Genomic DNA, 25,986 nt, shown 5'->3' on the forward strand with positions numbered 1-25,986 from the left:
TCTAAAGGGCCCAGGACAGCAAGGGCACGAGCAAAATAAATTGCCTTATGTTATTTATCTTATTTACACGAAGGCATGTCATTTCTGTCTCTACATAGTCGCGCGTTTACAATGTCTCCTCTGCGAAAACACGGACGGGATCGCGCACTCCATTCATAAAAACGGAATTTACTATATAGCTCGGAAGTCGGAATGCCACGGAATTCGTTGATTTTTGGATTAATAAATCAAAAGTTGGTCTGTCACTTAATTCAAATCGCGATATGGACTAGTGAATGTGAAAACTGAAATGCAAAAAGACCGTTTTAATATGAATCCGGTTTGTTCCGTTTGCGTCTGGATGTATGAATGGTGGATACGCGTTTTGACTACAGGCATAACGTTACTGAAGCACGCATGATGCTCCCGCTAAATTTTTTTTGCATTTGCATCTCACATGAACAGATTAACTCAATCTCCAAAACTGCTGTGTGTGTCACTTTTACCGTTTAATTTCAGAAAACTAGCATCATATCATACTATACACACAGAAACTTCACGGCAACCTGTCAAAATAAAAGTACGGTTTAACATGTAACAACAATATTAGTCTTGTATTCCTTTTGTACAGTATAATGTAGGTGTTTATATATTCCTATTTAAATAATTTACATAAAACAATATATATGATAAAAAATAAATATTACATCAAGATAAAAAAAATACTATAATTATTATTTAAACGTTTTAAACTGAATATTATTTTTCTTCAATGTATTAATTTTAACAGTAAACCTCTGTTTGTTTGCCAAAAATTAAAAGGGTTTATTTTTCATTTGATTAAAAATAAATAAATGTTTATGCTTTCATTTGATTATCAGAAAAATTAAAACACATAAGAATAAAAAAAAAAAAAACAAAAAAAAAAAAAAGCAAAAGATTGTTCAAAATGTTAAAATAGAGAGTTTGGACTTATTTTTCACTGAAATAAATGTTTTTGTTTTTACACAAAGTAGGCTAAAGTACCGGGGAAAAAAGTAACGTTGGCTACTGGCAAATGGTTTGAAAGTGGTTGCTTACCTATTCATTTTTTGTGAAAATGTAGGATACTTTCCTCCCTCTCAATGTAGTGGGTCAATTACCAGATTATACAGATGCTGATGTGTTTTGTTTTCATAGCATCATATGTGAGTGAATGTCTTTGATAGGGGACATAGTAGTGCATTTGTAGTTCTATGAGCATTTAAATATTTGTAAATCAAAATATGATGACAGTTAGGATTTGAAGTATTGAGTATATTTACTGTATATTACAGTAATATATTCTATATATGACCATATTATGGTGATCCTGGGGTCGTGATGATGGGGCCCTTGAATATTGTTGCCCAGGGTACAACAAAGTGTTAATCTGGCCCTGTGCATAGCCTATATTAAAAATTAAGTTTTGATATATTCACGGTAGGAAATCCGTGCTACTTAAGACTGGTTTTGTGTTCCAGGGTCACAGTTATGATCTGGATAGATTGATTAACTTGCTGAAGATCTATTCCTCATGTTACAGCAGCAACACCAAAGCTCCAAAAATATTTATTTTTAAAACAACTTTCATTTGTTTTAAAAATAAATATTTTTGGAGCTTTGGTGTTGCCGACTTTACACTTTATTTTGTACTTGTTGCTTTTTAGTCGAGCACCCATTTGAGACTGATGTGCGTGCTTTTGTTAAATTTTTCTTCATGTTACAGCAGCGCCATCTTCTGGTGAAATTGATGTAAAACAAGTCTGTTCAGCACAAACATGTTGAAACAACACACTTTCATTTCCTGCATGTACATTTGAATTTGTATTCCGGGTTCAAATATAGACTACATTTAATAAACTGATATTATGAATATTACAGATGTACAATATTTAATTCTTAAAGGTGTGTGGAGCATCTTAACACCTTCTATACTCCTATGTGAAGGTCAAAATAATTTTTCATGAAGTTTCAGTGATGTGCATGAATCATATCAGAGTTGATGAATCATGTATGATGTACAGTCAATTATATGTTGCGTGTTTCTGATGCATCAGGTGTCAACACCCGGAACTGCAGCTCAACTGTATCTGACAACAAACACTTCAAAAGCAGCTGCTCATCATACAGGTCTTCATTTAAAATTCATCTGACATTTAGAGGGTTTATAGCAGATATACGTCTTTTTATTATATATTTATTGTATATTATACGCGCATTTATGATGTGTTTATGTTTATTCGATTTTAATTTCCTCTCTGATTGGCGCTCACATTAAAACCGGTCTATTAATATTGGAAAGTAAAAGTGTTTTTGTCTCCAGGTTCTGGATGATGGTGGTCTCAGCGGGTCTGATCGGGTTTCTGCTCTCGCTCCTCTCCGGTTGCTCGCTGTTCGGGATCCTCGTGCTGTCCGGTGCGGCGCTCCTGTGCGCGTTCGCGACGCGGCTCGCCCTCAAAAGACACGCGCTGCGATGCTTCAATAAGCCGCCGCTGAGAAACTGGATCATGGGGCACATGGGACTAGTGAGTTCTCCTGACACCTGAAGATAGATAGATAGATAGATAGATAGATAGATAGATAGATAGATAGATAGATAGATAGATAGATAGATAGATAGATAGATAGATAGTTTATATGTCATTTACATTTATACAGGGTTCGTACAAGGTGCTTAAAGTGCATGAATTGGACTTTTTTCATTAAAAGGTTTGAAAAACCCCTGAAAAAAATCAATCATGCCTGATGAAGTACTTGAAAGGTGTTTTAATTATTGAAAGGAAATGTATCTCTATGAAATAAGTGTTGATTTTTTTTTAAAAGCACATTTCTTTTTAAGCAAAATTAACACAATAAAAAAAGACTTTTTTCGCTTATTTCAGTTAATGTCATAAAACTATTGAGCTAATAAGCCAGTAGTAGTACTGACAGTGTCGTTTAAACATGTTTAAACACTGTTTTGAAGCGCTCCAATCAGATCGTGTATAGCAAATCATTTGATTTGAATCATTAAATTTGCAAAATGATTCACGAACCTGTTTCCGCACTAAATCATTTGGAGAATTGAATGATTCAAATCAAATGATTTGGCATACTGAAGTCTTGATGTTGGTTTGTGAATCTTTATTCAGATCTGGAATCGGGACTTAACTTTGGTGTAGGTTTGCGAATCATTTGATTCAGTTTGGGACTTCGTGATTCATTTGATTCAGTTCGGGACTTCATGATTCATTTGATTCAGTTCGGGACTTCGGAGCGGGTTTGCAATTCATTTGATTCAGTTTGGGACTTCGTGATTCATTTGATTCAGTTTGGGACTTCGTGATTCATTTGATTCAGTTCGGGACTTTGAAGTGGGTTCACAATTCATTTGATTCAGTTTGGGACTTTGTGATTCATTTGATTCAGTTCGGGACTTCGGAGCAGGTTCGCAATTCATTTGATTCAGTTTGGGACTTCGTGATTCATTTGATTCAGTTTGGGACTTTGTGATTCATTTGATTCAGTTTGGGACTTCATGATTCATTTGATTCAGTTCGGGACTTCGAAGTGGGTTCACAATTCATTTGATTCAGTTCGGGACTTCGTGATTCATTTGATTCAGTTTGGGACTTCGTGATTCATTTGATTCAGTTCGGGACTTCATGATTCATTTGATTCAGTTCGGGACTTCGAAGTGGGTTCACAATTCATTTGATTCAGTTTGGGACTTTGTGATTCATTTGATTCAGTTCGGGACTTCGGAGCGGGTTCGCAAGTCATTTGATTCAGTTTGGGACTTCGTGATTCATTTGATTCAGTTTGGGACTTTGTGATTCATTTGATTCAGTTTGGGACTTCATGATTCATTTGATTCAGTTCGGGACTTCGAAGTGGGTTCGCAATTCATTTGATTCAGTTTGGGACTTCGTGATTCATTTGATTCAGTTTGGGACTTCGTGATTCATTTGATTCTGTTCGGGACTTCGAAGTGGGTTCGCGATTCATTTGATTCAGTTTGGTTCATCGGAGCAGGTACATGATTCATTTGATTCAGTTCGGGACTTCACAGTGGGTTCGCAATTCATTTGATTCAGTTTGAGAAATTGCAGCGGGTTCGCAAATCATTTGATTGAAATCGAGACTTTGGTGTGGATTCGTGTATCATTCGATTCAGTTCTGGACTTCAGTGCGGGTTCGTGAATCATTTGATTCAAATCAGGATTTTGGAGCAGTTCCTCAAAACAGTAGAAAACATTAAAACAAGGCTGTACAGTTATAAAACCAGTTATATATATTCATGGTTTTACTATAGTACAAGTGTAATAGTAGTAATACTTGGCATCTGCTTCACTTTATTTTTGCCAGTTTGTTTTATTAGTATATTTTTATTTATCGATTTATCTTTTTTAGAAGACATTGTTTGATAAGTGATCTCTGTTTAAAGCCCTTGAAAATAAAAAGTAGTGCTTGAAAAGTCCTTTTAGAGTATCTGCACGAACCCTGTTCATACTATGTAATATACTTTGTTCACTGTTTTTTTTCTGAAACGTCTTAGTTGGATGTTCATTTTATTTTATTTTTAAATGTAACAACTTGTTTCAGAATGTTTGGAGAAGATACAAAAGTAACATTTCAATAATGTTTGCAACATTAAAAAATGAAATATTCCCATAACATTCGGCTAATCAAGAAAAAACATAATTTTAAATTAATTAAAAACCAGACGTTTCAAAAATAACATTTTCATAACCTAAAGGAAACATTAGCTGTGGAACCACTATAGTAGCTTTTTATAACAAATCACAAATGTATGTTCATATTTTGCATTGCGGTGTCATACTGATCTATTCCTATCGTAGTCGTGTCTCTTAAACTGTGGCCTACCAGCAAAAGAACTGTTATTTCTCAAGTTGACCATGAACAACAGGAAGCATGTTCTTAAAAAGAGGAAAGAAACTCAAAAACTGATATTGCATTGCTTTGAAGTTGCACAAGCTCATGTGCAACAACATCATATTTGGCAGGCGAAGCAGAAAAACGGGTTCTCCTAAAGCCACAAATGCCATGGATCAGTTCATTAGAAATGCTTTATAGTATAACAATAGTGATACAGTAGCTACTCACTGTGTGAATATACAGGAACTAGACTAAATCTCACTGTGCTGCTCTGCAAAAGATCACTATCACGCTTCTCAGAGCTCACAGTTTGATCTGATCAGTGGTTTTCAGTATGAGCTGCCATCGAGGGGAGTTTTTTCAAAACTGCTTTTCTCGTGAGTGATCATTCAGCATTGTTTAGCAAGCAGTGTTATTTGCATGTTTTATGCACATGTACTGTAATGAGGACATAAAACAGAACATCATTCTACCAGGATACTTATATGCCTGCAGTACATGAACAGAAAGACAGCCTAATTAAAAATGGAAAACCAAACAAACATTTAAACTGAATCCTACTTTCTTAAGGGGAGACATTATAGGCAAAAACGCTGTGTTTTTTCATGCACCTGTCAAATTTGAGATTTTGGGCTTTCTGGTTGTTCATAAAGTATTTTTTCAGACTAGTGGATAGTAAACATCTAAAAGACACTGTTAAGTGTTTCTTCTATAGCACTTTATCTATTTGTGTCATTAGATTTCAATTACAATGCATATTTTAAAGGCCAAGAAATCTCCACTTCAGTAGCACTTATACACACCAAACTTTATATTTGTATTCCTGTCTATATACTGAAGGGGTTTCACAAAGGGATTTGTTCATTTTTAATTTGCTTGATTGTATACAACATTTTATTCCCCACAAAATTGCAAAAATATATTGTTTTCTGTCAGTATTTTCTGAATTTTGGAGTGACAAAATGAGATTCCAAAATTCCCTCTGTAAAAAAAAATGGCTCGAAAATGTAAAAAAAAAAATGTAAACAAGAAATTTGAAACTGACTTCATCCTGTGTTTAGATTTTTGTACTAGAAATGTTTGCATATTAGCGCATATTTCCTTAAATAATGCCTCATTTGCATATTTATACCTAACATTTAAAAAAAACTTGTAATACAAAAAATGTTTGCAATTATCAATGTAATCAATCAACTGTGTAAGCCAAAAACTAGTAGTTCATTCTTTTACCCTATACACTAATAGAAACATTTTAGATTGATGTTCAGCTAATGTTTTTTAAATGTTACTATTGTTGCAGAATGTTTAGAGAACATTCAAAAGTAACATTCTCTCATTGTTCGCATAACTAGGAAAATGATACATTGTAGCATACTATTATTTGTTTCACATACTGTTAAATACAGTAGGCAGTGTACATTGAGCATCTGGATAGTTTTTGTGTGTTTTTAGCAAAACTTCAAAGTCAGAGTGGCTTTAATGTCTCGCAGTAGCAGATCGTAAAACGCTTCACACAAAGTCGAGTGTTAAAGCCACAGGAGTCGTAATTATAACACTTGTGCTTTGAGCGGAAGCCCGCGAGAGTTTTTCCTCAACCGAACCAGCTGCTGTGTGTTTCAGATGGGCCATAATGAAGAGGGACTGCAGGCCGTTGATGATCTGGTCAGGAGGTACGTTCACTCCTGCGCCTGGTATCTGGGTCCGTTCTACAATATGGTCCGGTTGTTCCACCCAGACTACATTAAATCACTTCTGACAGCCTCAGGTGAGAATTTATAGAACTGTAAAGCATGAGGAGAAATGCTCAAATGTGTCATTCCTTCACTTGCTCACAAATGGATCCTTTGCAATGAATGGGTGCCGTCAGAATGAGAGTCCAAACAGCTGATGAAAACATCACAATAATCCACAGCACTCCAGTCCATCAGTTAACAAGTCAAAATTAAGTGAGTTTTTGCTTAAAACAAGTAAAATAATCTGCCAATGGGGTAAAAAAATAATAATCTAGCTGTCTGCTTGAAATAAGATTTTTTTTCTTACCCCATTGGCAGATTATTTAGCTTGTTTTAAGCAAAAACTCACTTAATTTTGACTTGTTTTTACTAAAAACAAGACAATAATTTTTACTTGTCTAGAAAATCCTTCCTGTTTCAAGAATTTTCAGATATTTTGGCTGGAAACAAGACAAAAAATCTAAGTAAGAAAAGCATTTTTTGCAGTGTTCCTCCAGTGAAAAAGTCCACCTCCTGTTGTCTCTCTCATCAAAATCCAGCCTCGTATTTGTTTAGAGCTGTTTTGCCTTGTAAACGGTGCTTGATCTGTGCAGATTTCTCTCCTGATTCAGATCAGACCACTTTTTCACTGGAGGAAGCGTTATTATGGATTATAGACTTTATTTTTTATTTAATAACGTCTTGATGGATTTGTTTCAGCTTTTGTCTCCTCACGATGTTAACTGATGGACTGGAGTGGTGTGGATTACTTGTGAATTATTGTGATGTTTTTATCAGCTGTTTGGACTCCCATTCTGATGGCACCCATTCACTCCAGTGGATCCATTGGTTAGACAGTGATGAAATGACACATTTTTCCAATTTTGCTGAAGAAATAAACTCAAGTACAACCTAATACGGGAGCTTCCTTGCGAAACATTCGCAGAAGTTCATCTCGGGTGTCTGTGTGAGGGTTGAGACGAGTGTTTCCGCTCTGAGGGTCACACGAAATATTGCAGCAGTCTCTGTTTAATGTCCACAAATGCATTCTAGAGCTTCCAAGCATTTGTTAACATCCCTAGTGTGCAGATGATCATCGGTTGCTATAAAAAGTGTTGTAATAACAAACTCTTTATATTTGTTCTGGCAGCGAACATTACTTTCAAAGACAAGATCTTTTATGGGTTTATGAAACCATGGTTGGGTAAGTGATGTCCAAACACATACTCTCTGTCCTACATAGTTTGCAAGAATTACAGTACAGTTTAAAAGTTTGGGGTCAGATGCAATTTGTTTTGAAAGAACGGATTCTTTTATCCATCAAGCATGCATTAAATTTATCATTTGTTAAGTTACCATAGATTTCTATTTCAAATGAAGCTGTTCTTTTGACATTTCTGTTCATCTGTGAATCCTGAAAAATAAAATATGATTTTTTTTCAACACTGAAAATCAGCAAGTTAGAATGATTTCTGAAGGATCATGTGACACTGAAGACTGGAGTAATGATGCTGAAAATCAGCAACACATCAAAGAAATTAATTACAGTTTAACAGATATTCACAGAAAATTGTGGAAGCCCATTTCCACCAATGAATATTTTTTTTTTTTTTAAAGGCTATTGCGACTTGTTATCTCATATTTGCGTGATACAAACTTGCAATTCTGACTTTTAAACTTGGAATTGCAAGATACAAACTTGGAATTGCAAGAAGAAAGTCGGAATTGCAAGAAAAATGTCAGACAAACTCGTAATTGTGAGAGGAAAAATTCGGAAAATTCAAGATACAAACTCGGAATTGCAAGAAAAAAGTCAGAATTGTGAGATACAAACTCGGAATTGCAAGAAAAAAGTCGCAATTACAAGAAGAAAATGTCAGAATTGTGAGATACAAATTCAGAATTACAATTAAAAAAAAAAATTCGGAATTGTGAGATACAACCTCGGAATTGCAAGAAAAAAGTGTGGAATTATGAGATAAACTCGGAATTGCAAAAAGAAAATGTCGGAATTGCAAGATACAAACTTGGAATTGCAAGAAAAAAATGTGGAATTGAGAAAAACTCGGAATTGCAAAAAGAAAATGTCGGAATTGCAAGATACAAACTTGGAATTGCAAGAAAAAAATGTGGAATTGAGATAAACTCGGAATTGCAAAAAGAAAATGTCGGAATTGTGAGATACAAACTCGGAATTGCGAGAAATTTTTTTTCATAATTGTGAGATACAAACTTAGAATTGCAAGTAATTTTTTTTTCGGAATTGTGAGATACAAACTCGGAATTGCAAGAAAAAAGTGTGGAATTATGAGATGACCTCGGAATTGCAAAAAGAAAATGTCGGAATTGCAAGATACAAACTTGGAATTGCAAGAAAAAAATGTGGAATTGAGATAAACTCGGAATTGCAAAAAGAAAATGTCGGAATTGTAAGATACAAACTTGGAATTGCAAGAAAAAAGTCGCAATTGCAAGAAGAAAATGTCGGAATTGCGAGATACAAACTCGGAATTGTGAGAAAAAAAATGTGGAATTGAGATAAACTCGGAATTGCAAGAAAAAAGTCGCAATTGCAAGAAGAAAATGTCGGAATTGTGAGATACAAACTCAGAATTACAAGAATTTTTTTTTTCAGATTGTGTGATACAAACTCAGAATTACAAGAATTTTTTTTCGGAATTGTGAGATACAAACTTGGAATTGCAAGAAAAAAATGTGGAATTGAGATAAACTCGGAATTGCAAAAAGAAAATGTCGGAATTGTAAGATACAAACTTGGAATTGCAAGAAAAAAGTCGCAATTGCAAGAAGAAAATGTCGGAATTGCGAGATACAAACTCGGAATTGTGAAAAAAAAAATGTGGAATTGAGATAAACTCGGAATTGCAAGAAAAAAGTCGCAATTGCAAGAAAAAAGTTGGAATTGTGAGATACAAACTCGGAATTGCAAGAAAAAAGTCGCAATTGCAAGAAGAAAATGTCGGAATTGTGAGATACAAACTCAGAATTACAAGAATTTTTTTTCGGAATTGTGAGATACAAACTTGGAACTGCAAGAAAAAAGTCGCAATTGCAAGAAGAAAATGTCGGAATTGCGAGATACAAACTCGGAATTGTGAGGAAAAATTCGGAAAATTCAAGATACAAACTCGGAATTGTGAGAAAAAAAAATGTGGAATTGAGATAAACTCGGAATTGCAAAAAGAAAATGTCGGAATTGCGAGATACAAACTCAGAATTGCAAGAAAAAAAAGTCGTAATTGCGAAATACAAACTCGGAATTGCGAGAAAAATAGTTGGAATTGTCGGCTTCCATACAAAACAGCTGTTTTAAATTGTACAAATATTTCCTAACTTTTACAGTAGTTTTGATCAAATAAAGGCAGCTTTGGTGGGCAGAAGAGACTTCTTTCAAAAACATTAAAATATGTCACTGACCCTAAACTTTTGTTTCTGTTTGTCAAGCTCTTCTCATGTGTTTTACAGGTCATTGTCTCCTGCTGCAGAACGGTCAGGAATGGTCACGCCATCGGCGACTTCTGACTCCTGCGTTCCACTTCGACATCCTCAAAAAATACGTTCACATCTTCAACCAGTCCACCAACATCATGCATGTACGTCAAGCACACACACATTTTAAAATCAACAGCATTTTGTAGTTTTGTGCATGTGAGGTCATTTGACCAGCAGAAACACCACAAGGTTGCAGATTTGTGAAAACAATCTACTTTGATGACAGATCATTTCCTGGTGTTTGTGTGTTTCGTGCTGCTGAACACGTCTCTCAGATACCGTGTTTACGTTGGCAGTGCCGACTGCACGCAAGCCGACCGCACGCAAGCCGACCGCTGACCTACAATGAGTTTAATCACTTTTATCACATCAGATAATCTGCCAGCTCAAACATTCAAGATATTTATCTGAAAGGAGAGAAGAAACAATTTCAGGTCATGATTTCAATGCAAAATCAAAAGAAGAAAATAAGAAATTATATTTTGCATAAAGTAAAGCCTTTTCTTAGATGTTCAGTTTATTTTAGTGTTATTTTACGATTATTAAGATGATATTATAGTTTTTATTAATGTTTATATTTTCTTTTTTAAGATTTAGCAATTTGGTTGTATGTTTAGTCATTTGTTTTTAATACGTCTGTATAATTTTTATTTTTAGTTGGTGGCAACTAGCTGAAACAAAATAAGTTTAAGGCTTTTTGGATTTCATTTTAATTTATTTCAAGTAGTACATTGTTTTTTCATAGTTTTATTTAATTATAATAATGATTTTAATTTTACTTTTTTGTGTTATTTTGTGGTCAATTATTTATTAGTTTTTGTTTGTTAAATTTATTTTTTATTCTTATATTTATTTATTTTAGTACTTTAACAAACTCCTTAATACTTTATATTTTTATGTCAGATAATGTTACAAAAAAGTTTTTTTTTATTGTTTTTTGATTTAATTATTTTAATGAGTTTATTAGAATATTCCTCAAATTCCCAGTATCAATTTCAATGTTCTTAAAATGTTTTTGTTATTTAAGCTAAATATTTTACAAAATATAAGATTTTACAGTGAAATCATGACCTGAAAAGGATTTTGTGCATGTTTTCTTCCTATTATCTTCTTAATTTGTGTTATAAATATAATACTTTATATTTTATGTCAGTTAATTTTACTAAAAAGTTTTTTTTAACATACAAATTTATCAAAACCTTCCCAAAATTCCCAGTACTCTATTTCAATGCTCTTAAAACCTGTTTTATGTTGTTTAATCAAAATATTTTACAAAATATAAGATTTAACAGTGAAGTCATGTCAATATCATCTTGAACATAGTAAAATATTTTTTTTACAGTTTTAGTTAATTATAATAAATGTTTCAATTTAATTTTATAAATTTGTGTGTGTTATTTTGTGGTTATTTATACTTCTGTTTGTAAAAAAATATGTGTATTTAGTTTTAGTTATATTTAGTTATTTTGGTACTTCAAATTAGTTTTAAGTTACCTACAAATTTATTAAAATGTTTCTCCAAATTCCCAGTATCTATTTCAATGTTCTTAAAATATGTTTTATGTTACTTAAGCAAATATTTTACAAAATATAAGATTTTACAGTAAAATCATGACCTGAAAAGCACTTTGTGCATGTTTTCTTCCAATTTCTTTCATCAGCAGTCACCACAATATCCCCTTCAACATAGTAAAATATTTTTTTTATAGTTTTAGTTAATTATAATAAATGTTTTATGTGTTATTTTGTGGTATTTTATATTAGTTTATGTTTGTAAAAATATGCATATTTAGTTTTTTTAGTACTTCAAAATAGTTTCAGTTAACTACAAATTCATAAGACTGTTTCTCCAAATTCCCAGTACTCTATTTCAATGTTTTTACAATATGTTTTATGTTAAGCAAAATATTTTACAAAATATAATATTTTACAGTGAAATCGTGACATTTTCACCTTCAGCAGTCATCAAAATATTATTTTCAATATAGTAAAATATTTTTTACAGTTTTAGTTCATTATAATGAATGTTTCATTTTAATTTTAGTATTTTGTGGTTATTTATATTAGTATCTGTTTGTAAAAAAATTATTTTTTTGTTATTTTAGTACTTCAAATTAGATTCAGTTAACTACAAATTTATTAAAATGTTTCTCCAAATTCCCAGTACTCTATTTCAATGTTTTTAAAATATGTTTCACGTTATTTAAGCAAAATATTATTTCTTATTTCCTCGGATTTTACAGTGAAATCGTGACTTGACATGTTTTTTGTGCATGTTTTCTTCCAATTTCTTTCATCAGCAGTCATCACCTATTTTTTAATAGTTTTAGTTAATGGTAATAAATGTTTCATTTTAATTTGAGTATTTGGTGTGTTATTTTGTGGTCATTTATATTAGTTTCTGTTTGTAAAAAATATGCATCTTTTGTTACTTTAGTACTTCAAACTAGTTTCAGTTGGCTACAATTTTTTTAAAATAATTTAAAAAATTCCAAGTACTTTATTTCAGTGTTCTTAAAATATTTTTTACATTATTTATGTTTTTTGTGAATGTTTTCTTCCAATTTCTTTCATCAGCAGTCATCACCTATTTTATAAATAATAAATAGTTCATTTTAATTTGAGTATTTTCTGGTGTTATTTTGTGGTCATTTTGTATTAGTTTTTGTTGGTTAAATTTAATTTTTATTATTATATTGAATTATTTTAGTGCTTTAACTTAAACTACTTTTTTTTATTATTTAACATGCAAATTTATTAAAACGTTCCCCTTTTTTTATAGTTTTAGTTAATGGTAATAAATGTTTCATTTTAATTTGAGTATTTGGTGTGTTATTTATATTAGTTTCTGTTTGTAAAAAATATGCATCTTTTGTTACTTTAGTACTTCAAACTAGTTTCAGTTGCCTACAATTTTTTTTTAAACAATTCAAAAAATTCCAAGTACTTTATTTCAGTGTTCTTAAAATATTTTTTACATTATTTAAGCAAAATATTATTTCTTATTTCCTCAGATTTTACAGTGAAACCTTGACCTGACATGTTTTTTGTGCATGTTTTCTTTCTATTTCCATCGGCAGTCATCACAATAGCACTTGTATTTCACACTGTCTTGAAAACGGAAGATGAATGCATGTCTGTACTGAAGTGCGAGGCGCTTTGCATGACCAGTGGTTTGTTCTGTGGTCACATGTGTTTGTTGTGTGATTCAGGCTAAATGGCGCCGCTTGCTGGCCGAAGGACACAACAGTCTGGACATGTTTGAGCACATGAGCTCAATGACACTGGATAGTCTGCTCAAATGCACCTTCAGCTGTGACAGCCACTGTCAGGGGTGAGTGTGTCCTTATGTCACACAGTACACCAATACAACAAAAAAAACACTCGTAACTCACGTCTGTTTTTCAGAAAACCCAGCAAATACATCTCAGCTATTCAGGATCTGTCTAAACTGTTGGTTCAGAGGCAGCATTACCTTCCGTATCACTGGGACTGGCTGTACTGGCGCTCCGAACAGGGAAAGCGCTTTCGCAAGGCGTGCGATATCGTACACGAGTTCACGGCTAAGATCGTGCAAGAACGCCGTTCCCAACTCGACCAGCAGGGACCTGCAAAGAACCACACGGAAAACCTGGAATACACAGGAGGATACAAGAAAAAAGACACGGATCTTATTGATCTACTGCTGCTGTCAAAAGCAAGTGTTTCTAAACATACACTAATTACGATTCGCTCTTCTGCTCAGCAAATCTGCATTTATTTGACTGAAAACACCGTACAAAATTGTGAAATATTTTTACTATTTAAAATAACTGCTTTCTATTTGAATATATTTTAAAATGTAATTTATTTTTGTGATCAAAGCTAAAATTTCAGCATTATTACTTCAGTCTGTAGATATTAAATCATTCTAATATGCTGATTTGCTGCTTAAGAAATATTATCAATGTTGAAAACAGTTGTGCTGCACAATATTTCCGTGCAAACTGTGATACGTTTTATTTTTCAGGATTCACCAATGAATAGAAGTTTCATAAGAACAGCATTTATTTAAAAAAGAAATCTTTTGGAACATTAGAAATGTTTTTACTGGCACTTTCCAGCTATTTAATTTAGTTAACACAAACGCATTGTTCAGCACAACTGTTTTCTACGGTGACCGGGAGGGGACACCTTCGGTTCACTTATGTTTGTCGTGGCCACGACATATAAACTCGTGGGAACATGATATTAGGTTGTGGCCACGAGATATTAATTCGTGGGAACGTCATATTAACTCGTGGGAACGTGATATTATGTCGTGGCCACGACAAACATAAGTGAACCGAAGGTGTCCCCTGGCGGGCACCGTAGTTTTCAACATTAATAATCAGAAATATTTCTTAAGCAGCAAATCAGCGTATTAGAGTGATTTCTGAAGGATCATGTGACACTGAAGTCTGAAGTAATGATGCTGAAAATTCAGGTTTGGTCACAGGAATAAATTACATTTCAACAGATATTCAGACAGAAAACAGTTATTTTAAGTTGTAATAATATTTCACAATTTTACTGAATTTTTGATCAAATAAATGCAGCTTTGGTTAGCCGAAGCAACTCAAAAAAAAAAAACATTTAAAAATCCTAAATATTCCAAGTTTTGGCCACCAGTGTATTTATAGACTACTGCATAAAAGTCTTGTAATGTTTTTAAAGATGTCTCTTGTGCTCAATAAATCTACATTTATTTGATAAAAAATACAGAAACAATTAAGCAATATTGCAAAATGTTATTCCAATGTAAAATCATGTATTTTAATTTAATATACTTTAAAATATAATTTATTCCTGTGATGCAAAGCAGATTTTTTTTATCAGCTGTAACTCCAGTCTTCAGTGTCACATGATCCTTCAGAAATCCTTCTAATATAATGATTTATTATTAGAATTGTCAATGTTGGAAACAGTTTCAACAAACAATATATTTTTTTTGTAACCTGGGAGTCCTTTTTTCAGGATTCTTTAATGAATAATAAGTTAAAAAGAACAGCATTTATTAAAAATATAAATCTTTTCTAACAATGTAAATCTATGCTACCACTTTTTATTAATTTAATACATCCTTGGTGAATAAAAGTGTTAATTACTTTACTGACCCCAAACTTTTAAACAGCAGTGTATATCGTTAGAAATTTTTTTTTAGTTTTGAATAAAAGTCTTTTCATTGATCAAAGAATCCTGAAAAAAATGTGCATAGGATCCAAAAAATGTTTTTCAACATTGATAATAAATCAGTATATTAGAATGATTTCTGAAGGATCATGTGACTCTGAAGACTGTAATTCTGAAAATTTAACTTTAATTATAGATATAAATAAAATGGTAATGTATATTATTATAGAAAAACATTATACATTTTTACATTTTAATAATATTTCACAATATTCATTTTTTCTGTATTTTCGATGAGCATAAGAAACCTCTTTTAAAAACATAAAAGATCGTACTGACCCCAAACTTTTGAGCAGTAGTGTATATCACAAACTAAAATAAGTGTTTCATTAAGTTCATGTACACTACTGGTCAGTACATTTTTTTTTTTTTTTTTTTTTTTTTTTAGGAAATTAATACTTTTATTCACCAAGGATGTATTAAGTTAATAATTAAAAGTTTATTAAAAGTTAATAATAAATAATTTACATTGTTATAAAAAATGTATATTTTGAATAAACACTGTAGCCTTTAAACTTGTTATTCATGAAAGAATCCTGAAAAAAAAAAAAATCAGGTTCCAAAAAATATATATTGATATTATCCAACATTGATCTTTCTAATAATAAATCAGCACATTAGAAGGATTTCTGAAGGATCATGTGACACTTAAGACTGGAGTAACAGCTGATAAAAATTCAGCTTTTCATCACAGGAATAAATTCTATTTTAAAGTATGTTAAAATAAAAAACATTGTTTTACATTGTAAAAACATTTTGCAATATTACAGTTTTTTTCTGTATTTTTAATCAAATAAATGCAGCCTTGATGAGCAGAAGAGACTTCTTTAAAGACTATTACAAGTCTTACTGACCCCAAACTTTTGAGCAGTAGTGTCTATCACAAACTAAAGTAAGTGTTTTATTAAGTTCATGTATTTAATGTAATTTTCTCGTGTTCAGGATGAGAATGACAAGGGACTCACGGACGAGGAGATCAAGGCTCATGCTGATATGTTCATGTTTGCCGGTGAGTCTCATGTTCATGTATTGACTGCTTCCGTGTGTGTTTGGATGATGAAGCATCACCGTTGTCTTCATCAGGTCACGACACCACCGCCAGCGCCCTCGCCTGGATCTTCTACAACCTGGCCATGCATCAGGACCATCAGGAGCGCTGTCGAGCTGAAATCAGATCAGTGCTGCGGGACGGAGACGAACACGACATCAGCTGGTCAGAGAAACTCATTCAGAAAAGAGCTTTACTGCAAACACACTGCACATTTTATACTGTATACTACTTTCAAGAGCATTATAAAACGGTTAGTTCCATTCCTCAATTCTGATTGGTCAGCAGCTGTGTTTTATTCATGATACGGCACTGCTATGACCGCTTCACTCAACGTTCTGTGTATCATTGAACCTCCTTAGCAACCACCCTTAGCAACGTAAACAAAGCTTTAGCAGTTAGGGACTACTTTTTACAGCGGAAGGCAGTTAATGATTTTACTTTATGAAAACGTACAACCTAATATATATAAATTAATAAATATTTTTGATATTAATATTTTTATTGTGTGGTAACCGCTTCGCGTCGTGCCTAACAACGCCCTTCAGCCGTGATTTATTCACGATACAGCACGGCCTCAAGTACCTTATTGCTTTTATAAAACAGTTAACACACAATAAAAATATTAAAATCAAAAATATATATTAATTTATATATATTAAGTTGTATGTTTTCATAAAGTAAAATCATTAACTGCCTTCCGCTGTAAAAAGTAGTCCCTAACTGTTGCCGCTGTGTTTACGTTGCTAAGGGTGGTTGCTAAGGAGGTTCAATGATACACAAAACCGTTGAGTGAAGCGGTCATAGCAGTGCCCTATCATGAATACCAGAGCCATATAAAAAGAGAGTTGCGACACTCCCATAGGCTTCCATAGGAACTGAGGAATGCGGAAGTAAAGCGTGTCATGGAGCGGTCAATAGTTCCAAACAACCAATAGCTCCTCCATTGAAGCCCATTCATTTCAGCGCTTCTCAAGCACAGTCGCAAGTATATTGAAGAAATTACTGCATTTCTTTACATTTTAACGCATCAGTTGACCTCTCGAAAAACTGGCCAATAGTGGTGTTTTATGAAGCGTGTTATAGTTAATGTTTATCGTTAAAAAAATAAACAGTTAAACTGTAAATGCAGCTGGATAACGTGAGAAACACCGTAATAGCGACCATAACCAGATACTAGTTGTCATACTTTTATGTTTTTAGTCTTTCTGCAATCTTTCTCTCACTGTAGGAGGTTGAATGAGTTTCAGTAAAGACTGCATTCAAGAAACACGATAAAAATGTATGCTGAATGCAATTCGTTGCCTTGTGTTTTTAAAACATTATTTTCATCTTTTCTATTATGTTAAATGCCATTTTTGCTTGCCTTTTATAATATTCACTTATGTTGTATATTTGAATATCATAAAACAAGAGTAAATTACTTTTTTTTAACATTAAATCGTTAAATCGAAACATACTGTATAAAAAAAGTGTTTGATCATGTCCAAATACACATGCAGATGTATTTAACCTTAATTATACTACAGGGCCCTTGAATGCTTGAATCTGATTGGCTGACGAACGTTCTAGAGGTGTGCATTATATTCAGGGAAACGCACGGCGAACGTAGTTCCAGGTAGCTTTAGACCGCAGCACATGTCTATATCACTTCGCCATAAGATTTCAGTTATTTCAAAGGTCCTTACAGCCCAAAACAGCAAAATAACTAAAACCCACGATAACACTGGCCAAACTAATAAATACAGTAAACATCAGGATAAAAACGATAGATTATTTCCATGTTTTTTTCCACAATATATTACGTTTTATTATGTACGGAAAGCACAAACTCTTATTTCTCTCGCCCTCTCTCACTCACCTCACAGACGCACACACATAACGTTACAGTTTGCACTCGCGTTAGCATTCGCGCTAATGTTGTTAGCGCTGCTCTGATGATTAACAACTTAAAAACGACATGACAGCTCTCACACGCGAGGTAACAACGGCGTGGTCTTGAAGAAAATGAACTTAAAGTTTAACTGTTAGTAGAGACGATGCTGCCAGTCACCCTTGAGAGACACAGACGTGAGAGAGGTAAAGTCATACACTTAGTTTCTCTCCCTCACTCTTTCCGTCTGTTTGCTTGTCTGTCGGTCTGTCTAAACTTCATTATTAACGGTATTATTTTGCTATTAACAGCCCAAGCGTCGTTACTAGTTCTAAAATGACGTTTTGGAACTAGCAACGAAGCTGTTGGATGAGCTGCGTAAGAAATTAATCCTACTCACAATAGCGTTTTAAGGATAAAAACGGGACGAATGTCTTGAAATATATCATTTGATCGATGTCTTGAGGTGTGGTAACTGTAGTATAAGCGGAATAATTGACTTCGGGCCGTAGAATTCTACGAAAATAATGCACACCCGAGGTGTAACGGCCACTCCGCTTCGCGTCGTGACCGCATCACCACCTCGGGTGTGCATTATTTTCTAAGAATTCTACGGCCCGTCGTCAATTATTCCTTACATATTACACTAACTGTAATCTAAATACTATATTAGAAAATGTTATCTTTTAAATGGTCAGGATCATTATTGCACATATTAAGTACAAAAAAAACCTCCTCAAAATTTTTACTAAATAGAACTTAACTATATATATTACAGTTAATTAATTGAATAAAAGTTACACTTAAGGTGTTTGGTCACATTTGACTGCCAAAGAGTATGAGAACATATTAATTATGTCTCTTTATCACTCCCCAGAATAAAATGCGATTGTAAAGCGTATTCAGAGAAGTTATCAATACACAATCAATGCACATTATGTGTTAATAATTACTCGAAATTGCTGCAAATATAGTAAAACTTCTGTCTATCCTATTTAACTCCATTCAAACACATTGACAGCGCGGAGCTGTTTGGAACTATTGAGAGCTCCATGAACCACGTGACCGTGCGGCGGCGAGATCAAAGCGTGTCGCAACTCTCTTTTTATATGGCTCTGATGAATACCACACAGCTGCTGACCAATCAGAATTGAGGAATGGAACTAACCGTTTTATAATGCTTAATTATATAATTTAAAATAGTTTACTTGAAGGACAAGTTCACTTCCAGAACAAAAATGTACAGATAATTTGATTTTGAAGTTGGAGGATAAAATGAGATGGGAGTTTTTCGACATACCCTAACTGTCTTGAACATGAATATACACGCAGTACTAGACAAGACGAGCATTTGAGGCTGAAAAGTGTATAAATATTATTTTATTTTAAAAAATGGCCGATCGTTTCACTAGATAAGACCCTTCTTCCTCGGCTGGGATCATTTAGAGTCCTCTGAAGCTGCATTTAAACTTGATTTTGGAAGTTCAAACTCACAGACACCATAGAAGTTCACTATATGGAGAACAATCCTGAAATGTGTTCCTCAAAAAACTAATTCTTTACGACTGAAGATCTTGGATGACAAGGGGGTGACTACATAATATGTACATTTTTGTTTTGGAAGTAAATACATCTTTAACGCTTAAAACAATAAATTAATTCATGATTTTTAAATTGATGAATAAACATAAAATTCTTCAGTACATCCAGGATTTAAAATGTAGTTAAATAAAACCATAAAATAGCTTAATAATTAATTATTTTTAAATGCATCCGGTTATAATCTCTGAGGGTTTCTTTGTAATTTTTTTGAAAATGTAGTTACAATAGAACAATAAATCATTAAATATTTTTAAAGTGAAAAATAAATAGCAAATTCAAAATTTAAATAACATTTAAATAGATAAAAAAGTTTAGCATGTTTCTCGTCTGTTTCTAACATTATATTAGCGTGTTGCTAGCATGATTGACACGTGGTTACCATGTTATTAACCTGTTTCTAATATGATTAGCAAGTTATTAACATGTTTATAACATGATTGGCAAGTTGTTAGCCTGTTTCTAGCATGACTAGCTAGTTGCTGATATTATTAGCATGTTTACAGCATGATTAGGAAGTTGCTAACATGTTTCTAACCTGACTAACAAATTGTTAGCATTATTAGCAAGTTGCTAACATGTCGTTAGCATGATTAGCAAGCTGTTTACATGTTTCGGGCATGATCAGCAAGTTGCTAACATGTTTCTAGCATGACTAGCAAGCCGCTACCATTATCAGCAAGCTGCTAGCAAGTTTCTAGAATGATAGACAAGTTGTTAGTATGTTTCTAGCATGATTAACAAGTTGCTAACATTTTTCGAAAGGGACTAACAAGTTGTAAGCAGTGTTAACAAGTTGCTAACATGGCACTAGCATTATTAACAAGTTGCTAACATGTCTCTAGCATGATTAGCAAGTTACTAGCATGTCTCTAGCATGATTAGCGAGTTGTTAACATGTTTCTAACATGATTAGCAAGTTACTAGCATGTCACTAGCATGATTAGCGAGTTGTTAACATGGTTTTAACATGATTAGCAAGTTACTAGCATGTCTCTAGCATGATTAGTGAGTTGTTAACATGTTTCTAACATGATTAGCAAGTTACTAGCATGTCTCTAGCATGATTAGCGAGTTGTTAACATGTTTCTAACATGATTAGAAAGTTACTAGCATGTCTCTAGCATGATTAGCGAGTTGTTAACATGTTTCTAACATGATTAGCAAGTTACTAGCATGTCTCTAGCATGATTAGCGAGTTGTTAACATGTTTCTAACATGATTAGCAAGTTACTAGCATGTCTCTAGCATGATTAGCGAGTTGTTAACATGTTTCTAACATGATTAGCAAGTTACTAGCATGTCACTAGCATGATTAGCGAGTTGTTAACATGGTTTTAACTTGATTAGCAAGTTGCTAGCATGTTTCTAGCATGGTTAGCAACCCAGATAGCACATGTACGTCTGCAAGATGTCTGTTAAAGATCTCTTGATCTTGATCTGTGTACAAAGGTCTGGGAGACGTCTGTAAGATGACAGTTTTGCATACGTTCTAAATCATAAACATCTTAAAGACATCTAATAGACATCTGATAGGAAACGTCCAATAGATGTTTTGCAGATGTAAATGCTATCAGGGAAGTTGTTGGCATGTTTCTAGCATCATTAGCAAGTTGTTTGTAGCAGCTTTCTCAAGCCAAGCTAATGCATTTTTATTTAAATGCATTCAGTTGCAATCTCAGAGAAATACGGTTATTTTGCATTTTAATGAGTCAAAAGAGTTAAGCATATTGCATTGTGGGATAGAGTGTTTGTGTATAATGTCCTCTGTTGTGCACTGCACACATGATGAGTGTATTATTGTGTGTCTGGTGTTTAGGGAGGATCTGAGTCAGCTGCCCTTCACCACGATGTGCATCAAGGAGAGTCTGAGACTCCACTCGCCCGTTCTGGCGCTCACCCGCTATTACTCACAGGACATGAAGACGGCCGGAGACTGCGTCATCCCACAGGGTCAGAGCATCTCACACTACTGACCAACATTTTGAGCACTGACGCACTGCATGATGGGAGAATAACTCACTGCTGTATCTGTGTGTCTGCAGGATGTCTGTGTTTGATCAGTATTTATGGCGTCCACCGAAACCCGGAAGTCTGGCCCGATCCAGAGGTGAGTCCACTCATTTGCTAATGGGACAATGCTATTTTTCTGTCATTTTTACAGATGCTAGGACACATTTCTCAATACTCTGGTCACTTTTGCAAAACTCTTCACACAATTCTCCTAACTGACTTTCAGCTCAGCAAAGCAGTTCATTTCACATTCAAAATGCACTACAACTACCAAAACACTTTATTCAGGTCTCAAATAAACTCATTCTTCCAGAACACTAGCAAAGGTTGACAGCCGACAAACACACTTTGTCAGCCACAAAACAATGAGCTAAAAAACACTAACAACATGTAGCATTACGCAGTGTTTTCTTGTGTAAAACAAGGACACATCTCTGTTTTTAATTGCAATATATATTGTTTATAACAGCAATATATGTTACTGGAATGAATCAGACATGATGCAGAATTTGTCAATATTTTATGTTGTTTATTTATTTTTATTTTTTTGCACTAAGTAATTCCAAAATACAAGAATTTGTATACACACCATCCACTGATGCAGATACAACAGTAATGCTAATCTACTCGCATTTTTAGATTTGAAATGTTTCAATAAAATATCGCTGTTGAATTTTGCTGTCTTAGGCCGCGATCACACCGAACGCGTCTTTTCGTTCTAAAAACGCGAGGCGCACAGCACTGCCTTTTTTGGTGACTTTTAATAATTAAAAATAAAAAATAAAAAAAAATAAACAACATAAAATATTGATGAATTCTGCATCATGTCTGATTCATTCCAGTAACATATATTGCAGTTATAAACAATATATATTGCAATTATTAACAGAGATGTGTCCTTGTTTTACACAAGAAAACAGTGTGTAATGCTACATGTTGTTAGTGTTTTTTAGCTCATTGTTTTGTGGCTGACAAAGTGTGTTTGTCGGCTGTCAACCTTTGCTAGTGTTCTGGAAGAATGAGTTTATTTGAGACCTGAATAAAGTGTTTTGGTAGTTGTAGTGCATTTTGAATGTGAAATGAACTGCTTTGCCAAGCTGAAAGTCGCTTAGGAGAATTGTGTGAAGAGTTTTGCAAAAGTGACCTAAGTATTGAGAAATGTGTCCTAGCGTCTGTAAAAAACTGTAAGTAATTCCAAAATACAAGAATTTGTATAGACACCATCCACTGATACAGATACAATAGTAATGCTAATCTACTCGCATTTTTAGATTTGAAATGTTTCAATAAAATATCGCTGTTGAATTTTGCTGTCTTATTCAGTTTTGCATTATGTTATTGTTTTGAACATAAGTTTAACAGTTTTGAAAACAGTATGTAAGCACGTACAAAAACGATTTTTGTCAGTTGTTGTGTCTGAGCGAAAAAAGAATTCATGAAATTTGAGAGATGTAGTCATTGAATGCATTTTGTGCCAAAACAATGATAATTGATCCTCGGTTTAACCCACATAGACTTCTGTTGTGCTCACTGTGTCAAGAGTTTAGCAAAAGTGACCTAAGCATTGAGAAATGTGTCCTAGCGTCTGTAAAAAACTGTAATATATTAGTATTATAATATTTATTCATATTTTAAATTATTGCGAGTTAGTTTTAGTTCATGTAGTTTCGTTTTTTACATTTGCATTATTTTAGTCATTTTTAATATTTATTTCCATATTTCTATTGTTTTAGTTAAACAATACTAAAAAAACAATTAAACAAATAATAAATAATGTATAAATAATTAATTCTATTAATATGGTGGCCGAGAGAGCTCAACGCACTGCAACTTAAGAAAACACATGCAAACAGAAAGAAACAACAACAACTTAAAAAAAAACATCTTCATCAGTTTGACAACACAAGCGCTGCAAATCCTCGCAACACAAACACAAATACGGAAACGTGCTGCAAACACAAAAAAACGCTGCAAATAGCACAGAGCACAACGGAAATGTTTCAGGGGGAACTCAAAAAGTGACGAACCCATCTGGGACCTGATTATTTGTTCCGTGGCTGTTGTTCAGAGCAGAGGTGTTGTCCGTGAACTAAAAGGTGATAGGTTGTATCCGAAATCGCCCCCTATACCCTTAAATAGTGCACTATTTGAGGGGACGGCTATTTTAAGTGGTGTTCGAAACCATAGTGGACGTTTCCGAGTGCACTCATTCAATCCCACAATGCACCGCAAAAACATTTCCGTTGTGCTCCGTGCTATTTGCAGCGCCTGTGTTGTCAAACTGATGAAGATGTTGTTGTTTTTTTCAGTTTTGCATGTGTTTTCTTAAGTTGCAGCGCTTTGAGCTCTTGGCCACCGTATAATAATAATAAAAAATATTAAATGAAATTTAAGTTAAGTTTTCTAGTTTGTTTTATTTAGTATTTACATTTCAAGTAATTCAAGTTTATTTCAGTTACCAAAAATGTTTTTGGTTTTTTAAAAATATAGTTTTAATTTTTGTTAACGATGATACTGAACTGAGCTCATTTTTTTTTTTAGAAGATATGGCAAGTATTTTCTCTTCCTTTTAAAAGCTGATGCATCTTTTTTATCTTTATTATCAATGGCATTGCATGATTGTATGGCTAGTTGCATTTATGGGTTATTAGGTAACTAAAAGTAAAACCATATATAACTTTTGTTACCTGAAATAAAATAAATTTTAACTGAAATAAAATAATATATATATATAAATCTATATACTTATCTTTGAATTGTAGCTGGTGTACTGTAAATAAAAATACACAAACAAAAAAAATTAAATTAAAAATGCACACCAAAATGTTAATTAAATAAAAACAGGACAAATAAAAATAATTTAAAATATTAACAAAACTATAATAATATCTCAATCATAAAAAAATAAAACTAAATAGTGTATTTCATAATGTGCATGTAGTCTTGCTGTCCATGAACTGATCCAAACAGACCTGAGGTGTATTTGTGTGATGACACACTAGTCAAGTAGCACAGGTCTGATCTGCAGTCAATGAATGCATTAAATGATACGTTTTTCTTTGTGCAGGTTTATGACCCCATGCGCTTCGACCCGGAAAACTCACACAGACGCTCGCCTCACGCTTACATTCCCTTCTCGGCGGGACCCAGGTGTGTTATACTGCCTAAAACACACACACACACACACACACACATATATATATATATATATATATATTTATAAAACGGTTAGTTCCATTCCTCAATTCTGATTGGTCAGCAGCTGTGTTTTATTCACGATACAGCACGGCTATGACCGCTTCACCCAACGTTCTCTGTATCATTGAACCTCCTTAGCAACCACCCTTAGCAACGTAAACAAAGCTGCAGCAGTTAGGGACTACTTTTTACAGCGGAAGGCAGTTAATGATTTTACTTTATGAAAACGTACAACCTAATATATATATAAATTAATATATATTTTTGATATTAATATTTTTATTGTGTGGTAACCATTTTATAAAAGCAATAAGGTACTTGAGGCCGTGCTGTATCGTGAATAAATCACGGCTGAAGGGCGTTGTTAGGCACGACGCGAAGCGGACCTTATTGCTTAAATATATACACCTCCATCTTCGATCTTGTCATTCTCCAGGAACTGCATCGGGCAGAACTTCGCCATGGCAGAAATGAAGGTGGTGGTGGCTCAGACTCTGTCGAGGTTCAGGATCCTGCCGGGCCCCAGACCTGTGCGCCGTCTCTATCAGCTGGTTCTCAGAGCAGAAGGAGGCCTGCTGTTAAACATAGAGACACTCAATGAATCCCACAAAGAGTGAAAAGCACTGAAACATGCACACTAGAATCACACGAAAGCCTGTTCACACCACAAAATAAAAAATAAAAAGGTAACTGTGACTTTTTACCTCACAATTCTGTTCTCATAATTTAGCCTTTTTTTCCTGGCAGGAAAATCTGAGATATAAACGCAGAATTGAAAGAAAGTCAGTATTGTGAGAAATTACTTTTCTTACTTTTTTAATAATAATAATAATAATAATAAAAATAGAACTAATTAATTCAATTAATTAATTAAGAATTCTTAAAAAGTATCAGATTTTTTTTATTATTATTATTTATTTAGAAAGTTCCTATCTCACAAT

The 25,986-nt window shown here is 33.5% G+C and overlaps 1 protein-coding gene across 1 annotated transcript; it reads left to right on the plus strand.

The window, feature by feature from the left end:
* Positions 1-1,174: 1,174 nt before the first annotated feature.
* Positions 1,175-25,986, plus strand: cyp4f3 (cytochrome P450, family 4, subfamily F, polypeptide 3). The gene is made up of 12 exons (XM_073828524.1): positions 1,175-2,525; positions 6,499-6,643; positions 7,741-7,794; positions 10,077-10,204; positions 13,316-13,437; positions 13,512-13,800; positions 16,257-16,323; positions 16,398-16,527; positions 21,654-21,787; positions 21,880-21,944; positions 24,915-24,997; positions 25,482-25,986. The coding sequence occupies exons 1-12, from the start codon at positions 2,331-2,333 to the stop codon at positions 25,660-25,662; spliced, it is 1,593 nt and encodes a 530-aa protein (XP_073684625.1). The 5' UTR covers positions 1,175-2,330; the 3' UTR covers positions 25,663-25,986.

This window comes from Garra rufa, chromosome 22, assembly GCF_049309525.1.
Source record: "Garra rufa chromosome 22, GarRuf1.0, whole genome shotgun sequence".
Classification (NCBI taxonomy): Eukaryota; Metazoa; Chordata; class Actinopteri; order Cypriniformes; family Cyprinidae; genus Garra; species Garra rufa.

Coding starts and splice junctions, on each gene's coding strand:
- cyp4f3 (XM_073828524.1), top strand. CDS start 2,331: ATGATGGTGGTCTCAGCGGGTCTGATCGGGTTTCTGCTCTCGCTCCTC. Junction 10,205..13,315: donor AGTCCACCAACATCATGCAT/GTACGTCAAGCA, acceptor TGTGTGATTCAG/GCTAAATGGCGCCGCTTGCT. Junction 13,438..13,511: donor TGTGACAGCCACTGTCAGGG/GTGAGTGTGTCC, acceptor TCTGTTTTTCAG/AAAACCCAGCAAATACATCT.